Source organism: Cyprinodon tularosa, unplaced genomic scaffold (genome assembly GCF_016077235.1).
Source record: "Cyprinodon tularosa strain WSP-4 unplaced genomic scaffold, ASM1607723v1 ctg407, whole genome shotgun sequence".
NCBI classification, from domain to species: domain Eukaryota; kingdom Metazoa; phylum Chordata; class Actinopteri; order Cyprinodontiformes; family Cyprinodontidae; genus Cyprinodon; species Cyprinodon tularosa.
The window spans coordinates 510516-529015 of NW_024039127.1; the positions used below are offsets into that span (position 1 = coordinate 510516).

At 44.1% G+C, this 18500-nt stretch overlaps 1 protein-coding gene across 2 annotated transcripts; it reads right to left on the reverse strand.

Moving 5' to 3' along the window:
- Nucleotides 1–2181: 2181 nt before the first annotated feature.
- zgc:86609 (TMCO1/EMC3 family protein) lies at nt 2182–10338 on the reverse strand. 2 transcript variants are annotated; one of them, XM_038298363.1, is made up of 9 exons: nt 10263–10338; nt 6949–7170; nt 6705–6762; nt 5629–5722; nt 5454–5558; nt 5288–5369; nt 3081–3160; nt 2722–2804; nt 2182–2565 (listed from the first exon to the last, which is right to left on the reverse strand). In XM_038298363.1, exons 2-9 carry the CDS (start codon nt 7101–7103, stop codon nt 2437–2439), a joined length of 786 nt encoding a protein of 261 aa, XP_038154291.1. In that variant the 5' UTR covers nt 7104–7170; nt 10263–10338; the 3' UTR covers nt 2182–2436. The 2 variants fall into 2 exon arrangements, with proteins under 2 accessions (XP_038154291.1, XP_038154292.1); XM_038298364.1 differs by lacking the exon at nt 10263–10338 and adding an exon at nt 10067–10226.
- Nucleotides 10339–18500: the final 8162 nt, after the last annotated feature.

An 18500-nucleotide genomic window follows, 5' to 3' on the forward strand; every position in this document is an offset into this window, starting at 1 on the left:
GTTGATGGTTCAGCTTCTTGGTTCGGTGTTTCTTCACCTCATGAAACTCTTGTTTCTGGTTCTTTGATTTTGCTTCGCCTTGGAAACATCGTTCTTGAAATCAGATGGAAAGCCTATATTCTTCTTCCACACACATCATGTCTGGTGGAAGCAGCAGGAGGCTGTGCTGCAGCGTCTCCCTCCCGCCTCTGCTGAGGAGAAGATTGTTTGGATTTCTGCAGAAGTGATAAAGAGAACCGAACACTAAGGAAGTACATTTACTGAAATTATGGAATAATTCAATGATTTGTGACTAAGTTTAAATTTTAATCTAAAGTTCTTTAAGCTACATGACCTCATTTTATCCACTATTGTTTGTGAAGGGGGCAGAAAACCTGACCTCTGGCCAGACTGGGACTGACAGGTGACACATTAAAATGACCTACAGGACCTTTTTCCCTTAGTCAGAGACGGCTTTACAGAGGGACCAAGGTGCCTGGAGATCCTGATGGGGAACCATCTCAGCCATCCTTCAGCAGGAGGAGGCGTGGCTTAAAGACATCAAAAGAAGTGATCAGAGCTCATCAGAGCTCATCTGGAAGGAACCAGGAAAAGCTTCAACAAAACAAATCAGAATAAAGGGGCAGAATAATCCCCTCTGATTGGTTAATGAACACATCAGTCGTCCACCTGATGTGTTGAGGACCAGCTGCTCTGCAGACCAACCATTGAACCTCGTTCAAAATGTCGCCTCTATAAGAGACCAACATCAACAGGAAGATGAAGACGCCCACCTGAAGATGTCTGACATCAGCTTTGGCTTTTTGATTTTTAATCATACAACATGGATGAGAAGGGAAATGTGTTGGATTTTAATGAAAGATGAAAATTTTTAGTATCAGAGTGTTTGATATTAGTTCCTTTATATTGTTAGATCGCCCCCTGGTGGCTGATGGTCAGTATTGGCAGAGATCAGAGAATGAACTCTGATGATCGGGTCTCAGCCACCATTAGGGAAGAGCTGAGATTAAATCCTCCAACTTTTCAATCTGTGCTTTGACTGATTCTGAAGAGCTGAACTGAATCTGAAATAATGAGAGGATGATGGGGGCTCCTCTTCCCTCCATTAAAGACATTTCATCCCAGCGCTGCGTGTCCTGTGACATCATCAATGACCCCTCACCCCCCCACCATGGACTGTTCTCCCTGCTGCCCTCTGGGAAGAGGCTTCCCAGCATTCAATGCAGGACCAGCAGGTTCTGCAGCAGCTTCTTCCCCACCGCCATCACACTGATGAACTGTTGGATAAAATGGGTTATTGTTTTGTATTTTATCATAAAATAAAAGTTAGAACTGTAAATTTATAGTCATATTTATATATATATATATATATATTTTTTTTTTTACTTTTCAAGGCTGCACTTCAAAAAACAAAACAAAATTGTCTAGAGAGCTGTTCCAAAATAGAAATTTATTTTTTGTTTTACACTGGTGTAAACAACATGATAAATAAAATCTAAGTCTGTTTGAAACATTTTTATGATTTTAACATTTTGCATTGATTGATCTTTTTTTCCTCATAATGAGGTTTGCTGCGTTTAGAAGCTCAGGTTAATAATTTGACTTATACTTTGTAGAGATGAAGGAGTCTATTGTTTGATTTGAACTTTCCTCTTTCCAGGGAAACAAAAATGGGTAACTGATAATAAGATTTAAAAATCTCAGAAAATAGATATTTTACTATAAAATTATCATCATGGGGGAAAACAGTGAAATGTTTTTATCAGCTAGGATGTGATTCTATGGCTCTATTTATTGGCAGCATATTTTAGCTATCATAATATTTTCCATGATTTTTCCATCTATTATAATCATTTAACATCTGACCTGATAACAGGTGTGCATTTATTATGTTATATATGTTTTTTTTCACAATTTTTGAGTTTTGAGTTCTATTTACATATATTCACTAATTTTCCTTTATTTTTTTTATTACCATCGAGGATAATATCCTTCTATAATGGAAAGGTTGGAAATGTGGTCGGAAAAAATTTAGATTTCTCTCTAATATATTTAGTGATGCTATTTATCCAAAGAAAAATGTTTTTATTCAGTTTGTTTCAACTGGGATTTATGGTTGAATACTTCTTTCCCACTACAGACCAAGACCAGAACCCAGCAGGACCAAACACTCAGGAGAAGGAAATCAGAATTCAGGTTTATTCCAGAAAGAACAAAGCAGAACCTGTAACATCAGAGAATAACCTCCTGACCCGGTTCTGGACCGGTCCGTCCGACCTTCTGTCCACGGAGATGTTCTGGATCAACGGTTCTCTGGGCTTCCTGAAGGTCTGTGGCAGCAGCATCGGGTCATCAAGATCCGTTTCCTGAGGAAGAACAGGACCGGGTTTCCGTTTGGGTCCGAGGCTCAGAAATAAAAACTGGTCTGGATCCGGGTCAGAACATGCTGTGCTTGACGTCGGCGCCGAGAAAACTTCCAAAGTTCAGGTCTTTGGAGATGAGCTCCTCCTCCACGCTCTCCAGCGCCCACTTGTGGTTCACCACCTCCAGCGCCTCCCACTCGCTCTGAAAGCAGCAGACAGGCCGAGGCGTCACAGCTGCACCAGAACCAACCCACCAGAACCGACCTACCAGAACCAACCCACCAGAACCGACCTACCAGAACCGACCCACCAGAACCACCAGAACCGACCCACCAGAACCAAACTCTCTGACCTTCACCTTAAAAGCCTTGTTGGGGTCAGGGGGCATCGCCATGGCGGCACCAGTCATCTGGTCCTGCATGATCCGCGATTGGTCAGCAGCTGTGGAGGAAACGGACCAATCAGAGAGCCTTGTTCTGTCGCCACGGAAACAGGAGCAAAAACTATTTTAACATAAACTTAATGGGATCGGATCTGGAAAAGTTCTGAGTCCAAAACCCAAAATGTGAAAAGTTTAAATAATAGAAGTACAAAGATTAGATTAGATTAGAAAATGTAACTTTTTTCTGATCCATTTCCTGTTGGTTCTAAAACTATCATCATTTTTTATGAAGAAGATTTATTGGAGCGCCAGAACGTTCTGGAAGCAGAACTCACCGTTGTCCTGACCCAGAACCAGGGTGTACATGCTCCTCAGCCCAAACACGTTCAGGAAGTACCAGGAGGCAGAACTCACCCTGCAAACATCAGAACCACAACTATCAGTCCAAAGAACCGGTTCTGGATGCAGCTGCTAGCTTAAATAGAAGAAGTTTGGAAACAGCCCAGAATCGACACCTGGTGGACCAGAACCCATCTGACCCAAATTCACTGGTTCTGGTCGGAAGATTCAATGTCGTTAGACACCCGACTAGAAACTGGTCCGTTTAGCATCAAGCTAGAGGCAGGATTACCAGGAAGCTAACAGTTTAGCATCAAGCTAGGGGCAGGTTTACCAGGAAGCTAACAGTTTAGCATTAAGCTAGGGGGAGGTTTACCAGGAAGCTAGCAGTTTAGCATCAAGCTAGGGGCAGGTTTACCAGGAAGCTAACAGTTTAGCATCAAGCTAGGGGCAGGTTTACCAGGAAGCTAACAGTTTAGCATCAAGCTAGGGGCAAGTTTACCAGGAAGCTAACAGTTTAGCATCAAGCTAGGGGCAGGTTTACCAGGAAGCTAAAAGTTTAGCATCAAGCTAGGGGCAAGTTTACCAGGAAGCTAACACTTTAGCATCAAGCTAGGGGCAGGTTTACCAGGAAGCTAACACTTTAGCATCAAGCTAGGGGCAAGTTTACCAGGAAGCTAACACTTCAGCATCAAGCTAGGGGAAGTTTACCAGGAAGCTAACACTTTAGCATCAAGCTAGGGGTAAGTTTACCAGGAAGCTAACAGTTTAGCATCAAGCTAGGGGCAGGTTTACCAGGAAGCTAACAGTTTAGCATCAAGCTAGGGGCAGGTTTACCAGGAAGCTAATGGTTGGTTTACCAGGACGCTATCGGTCAGTTTAGCGTTAGGCTAGCATCAGTTTTGCCAGGCAGCTATCAGGCAGTTTAGCGTTAGGCTAGCATCAGGTTTGCCAGGCAGCTACCGGTCAGTTTAGCGTTAGAATAGCATCAGGTTTATCAGGATGCTATTTGTCAGGTTAGCGTTAGGCTAGCATCAGGTTTAACCAGGAGGTTATCGGTCAGTTTAGCGTTAGGCTAGCATCAGGTTTGCCAGGCAGCTATCAGGCAGTTTAGCGTTAGGCTAGCATCAGGTTTGCCAGGCAGCTACCGGTCAGTTTAGCGTTAGAATAGCATCAGGTTTATCAGGATGCTATTTGTCAGGTTAGCATTAGGCTAGCAGCAGGTTTACCAGGCGGCTATCGGTCAGTTTAGCGTTAGGCTAGCATCAGGTTTACCAGGTGGCTATCGGCCAGTTTAGCGTTAGGCTAGCATCAGGTTTACCAGGAAGCTATCGGTCAGTTTAGCGTTAGGCTAGCATCAGGTTTACCAGGAAGCTATCGGTCAGTTTAGTGTTAGGCTAGCATCAGGTTTAACCAGGAGGTTATCGGTCAGTTTAGCGTAAGGCTAGCATCAGGTTTACCAGGAAGCTATCGGTCAGTTTAGCGTTAGGCTAGCATCAGGTTTACCAGGAAGCTATCGGTCAGTTTAGCGTTAGGCTAGCATCAGGTTTAACCAGGAGGTTATCGGTCAGTTTAGCGTAAGGCTAGCATCAGGTTTACTAGGCAGCTAATCGGTCAGTTTAGCGTTAGGCTAGCATCAGGTTTACCAGGCAGCTAATCGGTCAGTTTAGCGTTAGGCTAGCATCAGGTTTACCAGGAAGCTATCGGTCAGTTTAGCGTTAGGCTAGCATCAGGTTTATCAGGATGCTATTTGTCAGGTTAGCATTAGGCTAGCAGCAGGTTTACCAGGCGGCTATCGGTCAGTTTAGCGTTAGGCTAGCATCAGGTTTACCAGGTGGCTATCGGCCAGTTTAGCGTTAGGCTAGCATCAGGTTTACCAGGAAGCTATCGGTCAGTTTAGTGTTAGGCTAGCATCAGGTTTAACCAGGAGGTTATCGGTCAGTTTAGCGTAAGGCTAGCATCAGGTTTACCAGGAAGCTATCGGTCAGTTTAGCGTTAGGCTAGCATCAGGTTTACCAGGAAGCTATCGGTCAGTTTAGCGTTAGGCTAGCATCAGGTTTAACCAGGAGGTTATCGGTCAGTTTAGCGTAAGGCTAGCATCAGGTTTACTAGGCAGCTAATCGGTCAGTTTAGCGTTAGGCTAGCATCAGGTTTACCAGGCAGCTAATCGGTCAGTTTAGCGTTAGGCTAGCATCAGGTTTACCAGGAAGCGTCCAGCGACAGCAGGTCGACGCCTCTCTGTAACATGGGCTTGAACCTTAGAGTCAGAGGGAACGGAACCTTTGCTGAAAAACAAAGACACACAGTTTGGACCTTGGACCAGGGGACGGCGCCGGCCGAACCGCAGAGGTGCTGAGGACGGAACTCACTAATGAGGAAACCAGAGAAGGCCCAGTTGATCCATCCGCCGATAAGAATCATGGGCAGAACGTTGGTCAGGTTCCCCTTCATCATGTCCGTCAGCATGCTGGTGTCTGAAACGGATCAGCGTTAGGATGGAGAAGGAGAACCCGGCTCCTCTGATCGGATCGCAGAACCACGCACCTGTCATGGGGTTCTTTGGAACCACCTTCCTCTTGACCTTCTTGAAGAAGCCGGTTTCTGCGTTGTTGAAGTAATGCTTCCTCATGACGAACGACTGGAACGGAAAACGAGCCGCTTAACGTCTCAGAGGGATGAATCCAGCGGAACCGGAGTCCCATCAGCTGAGTTAATCAATCAATGGACCAAACTCAACACTAAAAACGATCAGAACCAACGAGCCCAAAGAACGGGATCCACAGAACCAATCCCTCACACTAAGCATGCTTGTAGCGACAGTGGAGAGGAAAAACTCCCTTTGAACAGGAAGAAACCTCCAGCAGAACCAGGCTCAGTGTGAGCGGCCATCTGCTGAGGCCCACTGGGGTTCAAGGAGACAGAAGCAGACATAGAAAAAGAAGCATAGATACAAAAGGCAACTGTCAACCAGCTCCACAGGCGGCCCCGTCCAGGAAACACACAGCCAGGCAGACGAGCTCCGAGCCAGCTCCCATGTCAGAGGATGAAGAGAGCACATCCAGTTAGTCACAGTCAGAGAAACAGGACTACACTGGAAAACAGGCCAAGCTCCAACATCTAGAAACAAAGGTGTTGATGGCAGCAGCACAGCTGATATTTCTCTCCAGGATGGAGTCACAGCCAAACAGGAACAGACCAGATGAAGCTACTATGAGAAAAAGCAGAGAGAGCAGAACGTTAGAGATTGAACTAACAGATTCTGCAGAGTGGGAGAATAGAGATAGAATGAAGCAGAATGATGAAAAAGGGGTCCCTATGTCCTCCAGCAGTCTAAGCCTATAGCAGCAGAACTATAGAGATAGATCAGGATAACCTGAGCCACTCTGCAGCCTAATAACTAAAAGATCTACCTCCCATTCTACTTAGAAATTCTAGGAACCAGACTGACGCACAGTGCTGGAACAAACATCATGAGCTGTAGCTGTGTGCAACCATTATAAAAAAATAAAAAAAAAGTGGATGCCCGGCTTTACACGCAAAACCTGGCTTTCCTTTCCTTTGGCTCCAAGCTCAAATAGGGGAGGAGCTTCTGAACGACTCCTCCAGAAGGTTCCGGTTACCTGTCGGGGGATGTACTTCCCGTTCTCCCTGAGGATGCGGCTGCGCAGCAGAACCTGGCTGGAAACAAAGAAGACAACAAACATCAGAAAAGCTTCCGGCCCCCCCCGTCACCCGCAGGAACCCGGCCCCCCCCCCCCGTCGCACGGAGGAACCCGGCCCTACATCGCCCGGAGGAACTAGCCCCCCCCCCACCCCCGTCGCCCGGAGGAACCAGGCCCCTCTGTCGCCCGGAGGAACCCTCACCTGTCAGACACCTGCTCCAGCTCCACCTTCTTGTCGCTGTGCAGCAGCTGGCTCACATAGTGACGCAGCACCCCGACGAAGAAGGTGATGAAGACGATGGGGAGGACCACCCACACCCGGATGCTGGAGTCCAGCAGGAGCTCCGGACCGGTCATGGCTCCGAGTCGGACCCGTCCAGGAGAATAAGAAGAGAACCAAGCTGATGTAGAAGATCCAGGAACTCTGAAGCAAAATGGCAGAAAAACGAATCAGGATCCGTCAGTCAATAAATAATCAATCGTTTTATTTCATCAGTCTAAAAAAAAAGATCCTGAATTTAAACGCTAAACCTTTTTAAATGGAACCTTTAACCTTTATAAGGAGGCCGGCCCGCTGCCTACATCTCCCAGAATGCACTGCAGTTGTGGATCATAGAGGATTCTATCAGACAGATTTCTAATTGATGTAGATCTGGTGTCTCTATAAACCAGAGGAGGGATTTATTTATATCTATAAAAACCTCTTTGAAATAATTGACTAGAAAGACGGATTTCCATCGTTAATGGAAACGAATAAACTGCTTTTCTGCATTTTCTGTCTGGTTGGTGAAGTTCTTTAGATCTGGGAACCTTTCAGAGACTTTCATCTGTTCAGGTGAAATCAGATCTAGAATGTAAAGCTCTAGCTTCTTTAGCGAGGATCCTGGAGATAAACTACCTCTCTGCTTCTGGCTAACATTCTCACTACAAACCTAACAAACAGAGCCGTGCACAGATAGACACCAGGTGGCGCTAGAGCGCCCACCTTTCCCCTCTGGATAAAACAGTTGCCTCCTGAAATCGTTTTTTATCTTTGGCTCAAAATACAATATATTAAAATATTTACATATAATTTAAAGTCTGTCAAACCCAGAGCACAGGTTTTTGTAATTTTGCTCCAAGGCTACGTTCTCACTGCAGGCCTTGATGCTCAATTCCGATTTTTTTGCGTCGCCGTTCACATTTCGCAATATCTGCGACTTGTATGTGATCTCCTGTGTGAACTGCAGTCATACAACGCAAGTGTCCCGCATGCGCAGTAGAGGACGCCATGATGTCACAGGACAGCGTGTTCTTTTTTTCCTGGAAGTAAACATGGATGGTAGCGGCGGCGCGCAGCTAGAGGTCTTTTCCAACCATAAAATCAATCTTTTCAATATGGTTAAACATAAATACTGCTCTCTGCATCATCATCCGCCCCCTGCTGTTGTTTTTCTTGCCACTTCTGCGCAGCAAGACGCAGAATAGTGACCTATGTCGGGTATTGATGACGTTCAGGTCGGATGAATCATGGCCGTTCAGACACAGGTCGCATTTGAAAAGATCAGATTCGTATCGGATTCAGAGCCAAGCGGCCTGGATCGCATTGGAAAAAATGGGATCTGTGTTTATCAGCCATGAAACGATCAGATCCAGGTCGCATCTGGGCAAAATAATCAGATTAAGGTGACTTCAGGCTGCAGCCTATGAGAGATTTGGAGACGCTGGTGAAACCAAAGGTTCAAAGCCCCACAGCTCTGGAACTGCTGCAGCCAGAGGTCTGACATTTTCTGCATTGTGATTGACATGATGCAGAACCAATGGAAAACATTGAGACCTGCCTATTCCCAGGCATGTCTTTATTACTGCTGTTCAAAAATAGACCTAATATTTTCTAGAATAAACAAAACTTTGAGTCATGTTTGAACTGATGCAGATTAGCCTGTGTTTTACCCAATATTTATTTATATTTTCTGAAACTATAAGATGTTAGCTTTCAAATAATGTATCAGTTCCTCAGTTATTTATTTTTTTCCATTTGGGGATGGAAAATAGGCCGGTATTACTTCAAAAGGAGGTGGATGTTAGGCGTATATAACGCTCAGAAACGGAGCAAAGCGCTCAGTGATTAGTATTCAGTAGCATTGCTTTCTATGAATAAAATTACCTTTCATTCAGCTCTTCTTTGCCCAAGGTTCAATTCAATTCAATTCAATTCAGTTTATTTATATAGCGCCAAATTCACAACACATGTCATCTCAAGGCACTTTACAGTTCAACCAGATCATACAGTCAAATTGATACAAAGTTTTCTATCTAAGGAAAACCAGTTGATTGCATTGACTCATTGACTCAAATACAATCCCCCACACTAAGCATGCTTGTAGCGACAGTGGAGAGGAAAAACTCCCTTTTAACAGGAAGAAACCTCCAGCAGAACCAGGCTCAGTGTGAGCGGCCATCTGCCGAGGCCGACTGGGGTTCAAGGAGACAGAAGCAGAGATACAAAAAGCAGCTGTAAAAGGCGGCCCCGTCCAGGAAACACACAGCCAGGCAGACGAGCTCCAAGGCAGCTCCCATGCCAGAGGACGAAGAGAGCACATCCACTCAGTCACGGTCAGAGAAACAGGACCACACTGGAAAACAGGCCGATCTCCAACATCTATAAACAAGGGTGTTGATAGAAGCAGCACAGCTGATGTTTTTTTCCAGGATGACGTCACAGCCAAACAGGAACAGACGAGGCAAAGCTACTCTGAGGAAAAGCAGAGAGAGCAGAAGGTTAGAGATTGAACTAACAGATTCTGCAGAATAGGAGAACAGAGAAGAAGCAGAATGATGAAATGGGGGTCCCTATGTCCTCCAAAAGTCTAAGCCTATAGCAGCATAACTATAGAGATAGCTCAGGATAACCTGAGCCACTCTAACTATAAGCTTTATCAAAAATGAAAGTTTTAAGCCTAGCCTTAAAAGTAGACAGGGTGTCTGCCTCACGGACTAAAACTGGTTCACTTGAGCTTATTTCACTAAAATCACAGAAAAGCTGTGAACTTTAAAATATTGCTCTCTATTAACACATTTCCCTCACCAAAAAAGTTACAAAAGATTTAATTTTAGACACCAATCATGAACAATTTCAAATGAACTTAAATGGAAAAAACAGGAAAACTATCTAAAACATCACAGTATTACTAACTGTAGTTCTGCTCTCCACCAGTAGGTGGAGACATGTTCACATAAAGCTTCATGAACTGTGGGGATCATTGAAGCAATTCGCTCAAACGGTCCAATGAGGCTTCATGTCAGCATCACTGCTTCCCTTTAAGCTTCTGTTTAATTACCGGTTCGGTTCGGTTCTGGTTCTGGTTTCGGTCTCAGTAGCAGCAGGTGACCTCCGTTCGATCCACCTGTTGAAGCCCCAAACTTCCAGCTAGCCATGCTAATCGGCTGTTAGCTGCATGAAGCTTCCGCCTCAGACAAGCTTGGCTGGAATTCCAGTTACCGATAAACCAACCGGCCAGAATCCCGCGAACTCACCGCGTTTCTCAGCTTTTCCTGGAAAACGTGATCAGTTAAACCCGGAGGGATTCCTTCTTCTTCTTCTTCTTCTTCTTCTTCTTCTTCTTCTTCTTCTTCTGCTTTATTGGCGGTTGGCAACAAACTTTAAGTAGCATTACCGCCACTTACTGGTATGGAGTGTTATTCTTGATGTATTTATCTATCAATCTATATATCTTTCTATATCTATGTCTATCTATATATATCTTAGTATTTTACTCATCGATATCATAAAGACTCTCTATAATCAAATTCTATTAAATGATTTAGTTTTCTTTAAATATCTAATAACTATTTGTATTTGTTTACTCCCCAAATTCTTCCTCAAAATATCTAATACATTTACCTTTTTCTTAATACATTCAAACTCTCTCTTCATAAATGTTCTCTCTCTTTCATATTCATTAAGTTCTATTATAACATGTTTAATTGTTTCATTCTGTCCACAATAATCACATTTTCCAGTATAATGTTTTTGAATTTTAAAAAGTGTATAATTAAGTCCTGTATGTCCAAATCTTAACCTAGCTATCACTCTCTCCTCTTTTCTTTTACCATTTCTCCTTCTCTTACTGCCTTTTGAATTTTACAAAACCATCTTCCAGTTTTTTCTTCATTCCACCTTTTTTGCCATTTTTCCATCAGTTTCTCTTTTATAGAACTCTTTCCCTCAGATTTACTTGTTTTAACTGTAAACTAATAGGATACTGAATCTTTGCCATTTTATCTGCCCTCTCGTTTCCTTCTGCTCCAATATGTGCTGCTGGAACCACAGAAATCTAACTATCAAACCCATATTTTCTATTCTGAATGATGTATGAACTATTTCTAATAAAATGTCCATCCTACTATCTGAATGATTATATTTTATACTTAATAATGCAGAGCTTGAATGTGAACAAATGACTGATTTTAACGGTTTTATTTCTTCTACTTATTGTAAAGCTAATAATATTACCAACATTTCTCCTGTTTATACTGATAATCCATCTGTAATTCGTTTTCCTATTCTTATATTGAATTCTGCTACTACAAAAGCTTTTCCTATTTATTTTTGATGCATCTGTATAAATTTGAATATATTGAAAATTATTGTTTAATGTAACTGTACTGAATAATTATCTAGGATATAAGATTGATCTTGTTTCATTTCCATTATTGCCATATCTGCCTCTGGTAGAATCCATGGCGGCGGAGGAAAGGGCCGCAATCTGGTTCTGCTGGTACTGGGAAGGAAAGCGCAGGCGCGTCCGCCATGTTGTGAGTGGCGCATTATGGACATACGGGGACCGCTTCCTTCTACAGGCGCTGGACGTGATTTGGTGGCGCCATCTTGGGGAGGTCGACAGCTCCCTCAGTGTAATGTGTTGAGGAGGAACAGAACTTTAACTCACTGAATATTGAACAAATTTTCAAAGTTTTATTTTATTTTTTTGCTATAAACAAGCAAAAAGTTGAGTTTATTTAAATATTCTTAGTGAGGTTGAGAGTAATAGAATATTCTGACAGGATGTGCAGTAAGTTGCAAAGCACAGCCACTCATACATTTTTATAATTTAATATCACTATATTCACAAACACATTTATACAGGTATACAAAATAAATATATATATATATATATATATATATATATATATATATATTTTGTTTTTTTTTTTTTACATATACATATGTATATACATAGGTAGATCGCGTCAGAGCGTCGGGTCACAGTGTGAGAACAAACATCGTGAGCTGTGAACTTTTAAACCCTGCGGTTTTGTCGTACAGTGTGAGCTGTAGCTGCAAGCAATGATTATAAAAATTGCACAGTGTACGACCTGCCTGATCCAGCAGGTTAGGTTAGCAAGTCGACCTCCTCAAGATGGCGCCCCTAATTTCTGCGCCGCGATTGTCAATGCAGGGTGTACTCTGATATGTGTCTATGGACTCTGAATGAGATCCAGGGAAGCTGCACCGTTAGGAGGGCGGCTCCTTTCCACTTTCTCTCACGGTGTGGTTTATTGTCAGAATATGTAAGCCGGCCAGTGGCTTACATATTCAGCTCCCCTCCCTCCTCCGGAGCCCAGGCCTATATAAATTAATCAGCTGTCACCACGCGTCACCACAGCAACTACAAACACACTCACTGTCAGTGAGGCTCCTACAAAACCAAATCGTTTCAATCTCCTCCTTTGTTTCCTTGTGACCTAATTTTAGATTTTCTTCTCAATGTGAAATGATTTGAATCAAATCTATTTGGTGTTGATTTAATTCCAGAAAAACTAAAAATCAATCCACTGGACTTTGTTTCCAAGTTTGAAGACGTTTCTCTTCCATCCAGGAAGCTTTTTCAATTCAAAATGTTCAAACTTGGAAACAAAGTCCAGTGGAACTTTTTTGGAACGACTATGACCTGACCTCATATGGAGCGAGGTTCTGGCTCTGATGGACGTTCCTTTCAGGTAAAATAGAGTGGTTCCTCTCTACTCACGCCACATGTTTGATCAACTCTAGGGAATTCATGGTAGTTTCTCAATTGACAAGATCGCGAGTACGCACTTGTATTCTCACAAAGTCCGTTCTTGACTAGAACCCAGTAAAGTCTGGACTGTGGGAGAAATGGAGCACGCAGAATAAATCTGGGTCAACTGGAACAGCAGCGTACTGATGACATCACCACATTCAAAGCTAGTCAGCAGCTGCTTTTCACCTCCTGTTAATAATAGTCTCTAGATAATAATAAATTCCGACTTTTTTCATTTATTGGGGGAATAATAATAAATACAGTCAGATAAACACAAATCAAATGAATTTTTAATAAAACAATCAAACCTCCATCAGAGCCAACGGTACTTTACACAAGGCTATGCAGAGAGAGGGCTGCTGCAGACGGGCTAACATTAGTCCTGGCTGCTGCAGGCGGGCTACCGTTAGCCCTGGCTGCTGCAGGCGGGCTAACGTTAGCCCTGGCTGCTGCAGGCGGGCTAACATTAGTCCTGGCTGCTGCAGGCGGGCTAACGTTAGCCCTGGCTGCTGCAGGCGGGCTAACGCTGCAGGCGGGCTAACATTAGTCCTGGCTGCTGCAGGCGGGCTAACATTAGTCCTGGCTGCTGCAGGCGGGCTACCGTTAGCCCTGGCTGCTGCAGGCGGGCTAACGTTAGCCCTGGCTGCTGCAGGCGGGCTAACATTGGCCCTGGCTGCTGCAGGCGGGCTAACGTTGGCCCTGGCTGCTGCAGGCGGGCTAACGTTAGCCCTGGCTGCTGCAGGCGGGCTAATGTTATGGATGATAAATAAGGATCCATTGATTGAACAGTCGAACGGACGGACATGTGGGCCAAAAAGAGCGGGGATCCAGTTGGAAAAAGGGTCGCAGCGTTCTCGCCCACCTCGCTCTTCTATCTGGTCCATCTTCCAGAACTTATTTTAAATTACGTACTAAATCAGTAAATGGGCCATAAAGTGAAGCTTAAAGTATAATCTTCTCTTAAAATGTACTTTTATTGAACAATGGCAACAGAAAATAGAACTTTTAACTTAATACTCTGATCTCTCTGTGAGCGCTAACCTGGACGCTGCTGCTGCCGCAGTGCATGCTGGGACAGCTGTCAGTCCGGAGATCGGACAGGTCTGATGGATCCACAGATTGAGAAATGGCCAATAACTTGGAAAGGTTTTTAGGAACCAATAGAATCAGACTAGATTAAAATATGACAGACTGAATTGGACCGGATCAGAATATGAACGATTTGGATCTGCAATAATAAGGTTGATGTAATTAGATAAAAACTGTTTGTCTGGTAACTGGTTTGAACCGGTTCTTTGGAATAAAACCAAACGGAATGGATAAGATTGATAAAGACGATACAAGCAGCAGGTTTCATCCACATGAACAGATTTTATGTCTTTAGAGCAATAAATATTTCCACTTTGTTCATATTTCTGCCATTTCAAAAAACAAAATACAAGTAATATATATTTATGTACACAACTAAAATCTTCCAAACATAATTTTTAAAATAATGTCGTCTCTGTTGGACATATATTTGACACTGTACTCATACAATTTTACAAGGACTATTGGAGTCTCTTTCTGCTCTACATTATAAACAGGAACTGTTTCCTCCACGAGGCGGCGTGCTCCGTGGTCAGACGCCCTGTTCACCCGTCCCTGTATCCATTCACCCCAGCAGCAGCAGGCCACCTTAACATGGGGGGCAGAGGAGTGGGAGCTTTCATTCCCAGCAGATCTGATCGTCCGTTTTCTCTTTTCTAAAGTTCCCTGTTTTTCCTACAGAACCAGATCTGCTTCTGGGGTGTAAAAAAAGATCCAACCCTCTCTTCCTGATGAAAAAAACCCGCCCGTTAACAAGCGACCGGAGCTTATGTTCAATTAACAGCATATGTACATTCATGTTGATAATACAGTTCATTCAGTGCAGATACTGGAATAAATACCACATGCAAACCAATAGGGGAGAGCAGGCCTTGGCAAAAAAATTACAAATACGGAAACCGAGCATTTAAAGGACCGGAACAATGTTTCTGCATGTTCTTAAACTCAATATACAGACAATGACTGCTTTTAAAACCCATAAAGTAAAGCTTGGGTCCATTTGTTACCTCATGGAAGCTTTATGGTTCACTTAGAAAAACACTCACAGGTTGTTGAATTGTGCAGTAAGAAGAGGAAACCATTAACCAAACAGCAAATGTATTCAACAAGGAGTCAATCTAAATGCAGAGGAAGGGTGAAAAAAGGTCTACCTTCCTGCTTCTAAGGGGGAAAGTAGCATCCTAGTTAAGGGCTCATCATCGCTGTCAGTGTCTCCATAAAAGAAAGACTGCTGGGAGTTTGTGGCTTTGCAGGGTTCAGGGCTGTAGGAACACAATGCCAGGAAGGTGAGACACTGGTAGAACACTCAACTGGGAAGGATTGCAAAGGAAAGTTCCCAAAATTCACACTGTCATCATTCCGCAGAGAGGAATCATTCACCAAGGAAACCATGGAGGAGACATCTCAGCAAATCCAGAGCTCCATCAGATCCCAGGTCAAAGGTCGGGGCAGGAGGGGTGGAAGGAGCGTACGAAAAGAGTAACACAAACCATGGAGGTGGAGGAGTGATGATCTGGGCTTCCTTTGCAGCCACAAAACCTGGTGACAGTGAATAATCCGACCACAAGAGTCACTTGTTTCTCTGTAGTCCAATCAGCTGAGACCTGGTTCAGAGTGGCTCAGCAAATCTGCTGGAGAAGGTTCTACGACCACTGGGAAAGGTTCTACGGTCGCTGGAGAAGGTTCTACAGCCGCTAGGGAAGGTTCTACTGCCGCTGGAGAAGGTTCTACAGCCGCTAGGGAAGGTTCTACAGCCGCTGGAGAAGGTTCTACAGCCGCTAGGGAAGGTTCTACAGCCGCTGGAGAAAGTTCTATAACTGCTGGAGAGGGTTCTACAACCGCTAGGGAAGGTTCTACAACCGCTGGGTTCTACGGCCGCTAGGGAAGGTTCTACAACCACTGGAGAAGGTTCTACGGCCGCTAGGGAAGGTTCTACAACCGCTGGAGAAGGTTCTACAACTGCTGGAGAAGGTTCTACGGCCGCTAGGGAAGGTTCTACACCTGCTGGAGAAGGTTCTACAACTGCTGGCGAAGGTTCTACAACCGCTGGAGAAGGTCCTACAACTGCTGGCGAAGGTTCTACAACTGCTGGCGAAGGTTCTACAACCGCTGGAGAAGGTTCTACAACTGCTGGCGAAGGTTCTACAACCGCTGGAGAAGGTTCTACAACCGCTGGAGAAGGTTCTACGGCCGCTAGGGAAGGTTCTACAACTGCTGGAGAAGGTTCTACAACCGCTGGAGAAGGTTCTATGGCAGCTAGAGAAGGTTCTATGGCAGCTGAACCATGGGATGGATTTAGTCAGATTTTGTTAAACACACACTGGCAGCAGTTTGTGGAACTATTTCTCATCCAAAATTGGACCTGAGTTATAGAAATAGTTCAGACTGATTGAGAAAAGGTGGGTCTGCTTTTTACCAGAACTCTTAGAGGCACACATGGACCATGAGGTACAAACATTTACCAAGGACCACTGCTGATGGTTGGATCCCTTCTCAAAAAGGTACGGCATGGGTCCATTGATCCAAAAACTCAGCGGGTAGAACTTAGCCCAGAGAGGGAAGCCGACCCACCTTGAAGCGCTCGGCCATTGGAGGATATGGAGTTCAGAGCTCATGCAGAAACAGACATGGAGATTATCTGAGGGTGTGTTGGATTTCTGTTTGTACACTGAAACAGAACTTGTTGGGTCCTCCTCTCCAGTTGTTGCTGGTGTAAGCAGGTTAGTGGTAAAAAGGTTCTAGTGTTTAGATCTGAGGCCCAAATCAGAAAAGCACATCTCACATTTTCAGCACAAAACAAATTCAAAATTGCAGAAAGTTAAGCGCAGCCCAAGCAGTGTTCCATGTTAGTAAAAGCTTGTCACACAACAATACTGATACCAGAAGCTTTGCTCTAAAAAGTCCAACTGGTTCTCCAGATTGAAGCCAATGGGGCCCCAAACATAGGGGCCCGACTCAGGAGATTGAGAGTGTGGAGACAGCATTGTAGTTTTGGTATTTTTCCAGAGAAGAACCAGAAGGAAGCTTTGGTTTTAGAGTGTGTATCTTGTTGTGAAGGCTGGTTACAGATGGACGCTGTTGGCTCCACTGAAACATCAACACACTGTACAGCTTTTATCTACAGCTGGTCCTACGGGTCATCCATGGAAAACAATCCGCCCTCCACCAGTTAAAAAATCCAACCCAGAGCTGAGTGGTCGTTGGTTTCCAGTTTCCAGATTTAAAACAGGGACATTCTGTGGGAAACGCTGGGATGCTTCTAATCCCAAAGGACATAAATAAGGAGTAAAACCAGGTTAGATGAAATGCTGTGATGAGGTTGGAACTCCATCCTCCCAGAAGGCCACAGGTCCGAGTCTCAGGTCCTCCTGATGTGGGTGAACAGAAGCTCGGTCCATCAACCAACACCCCATGGACTCAGATATGGAAACGTCTTTAGTTCGGGAGGATTTCCTTTGATGAGTTGTACCATCCTAACGTCCAAAGGCACCTTGTTTTCTCCATTTAGGAATGCTCTGAGCGTTTCACCCTCGACAGACCGATGTTTGTGGGACTGGGTGGGAAATCAGAAAGTTCTGTAAAAATCAGAGATTGTTCTTAAACTCCTGCTTCCATTTTGGGATCTGCACCGAGGACTTCAGGGGTTCCCTGGACTCTGCTCGCCGTGTGGCATAGAAATCATCACTAAACTGAAGTAACCAGATATGCAGACGACATCCAAGTCTTTCTGTGTCTGATGCTGAAAACTACCACATCTGAGGCTCTTCTACCCTACTCCCATTTTATATCTGTTCTGGAACTGCTGGATGAACTGAATCCTTCCAAAGAAAGTTAGAAACAATCCACTGGACTTTCAAAGTGAAAAGGCTTACTGGATGGGAAGAGAAACGTCTTCAAACATGGAAACAAAGTCCAGTGGATTGTTTTTGAACTTTTGGAATGACTCTGACCTGGATGACTGAGAATCTTCACCAACGAACTGAATCCTTGTTTTACTGAGACTGAGTTGGGATTAAAGCTCCTTTAGATTAGATAAATGGCATAAAGGAGAAGGAACGAGAGAAACCTAAGCAGAAAGTTCAAACTTTAATTAAAAAACTACAAAGATGGCCGAGTCCAGGATGAAGTGGAACGGAACCTGCCGATGCCACTTCACACTTACTCACTAATTGTCACCAAGGCAGCTTCTCCGGTCTGGTTTCAGTGACCAGTTGAATCCACCTTCAGGTGTAAGGAAGCAGAAACCCGGTCGGTTCTCTATGGTTTCCCACCCAGTTCCATTAACACCAGTTTTGAATGAAATCAAAAACTAAAAACCTCCTGTTTGGGTTTTAGGTTGAGCAGCTCTGTCGTCTTTATCAGCAGAAAAAAAAAAAAAAAAAAACATTTATTCCCTGTTTGGCTTTTTTCATCTTAATCTCCTTCTCTGGCAACTTGGAGGGCCACAAACACATCATGGAGCTTCAATAGAAACGGCAGAAATCATGTTCATATAACTGGGATATTTCAGAAAGGAGGAGAGATTCACAAATTTACAGGAATAAGTGAGGAGCTCTGGGAAAAGTCCCCCTCCAAAGCAACAGTACAGTGCCCCCTGCTGAAACCCTGTAATCCAAAAGGC

Excerpts from the sequence above, each read along its gene's own strand:
- zgc:86609 (XM_038298363.1), bottom strand. The coding sequence starts at position 7,103 with ATGACCGGTCCGGAGCTCCTGCTGGACTCCAGCATCCGGGTGTGGGTG. Across the intron at positions 5,559-5,628 it reads TCCAAAGAACCCCATGACAG|ACACCAGCATGCTGACGGAC; the intron begins GTGCGTGGTTCT and ends GATCCGTTTCAG. Across the intron at positions 5,370-5,453 it reads CTTCTCTGGTTTCCTCATTA|CAAAGGTTCCGTTCCCTCTG; the intron begins GTGAGTTCCGTC and ends TTTGTTTTTCAG.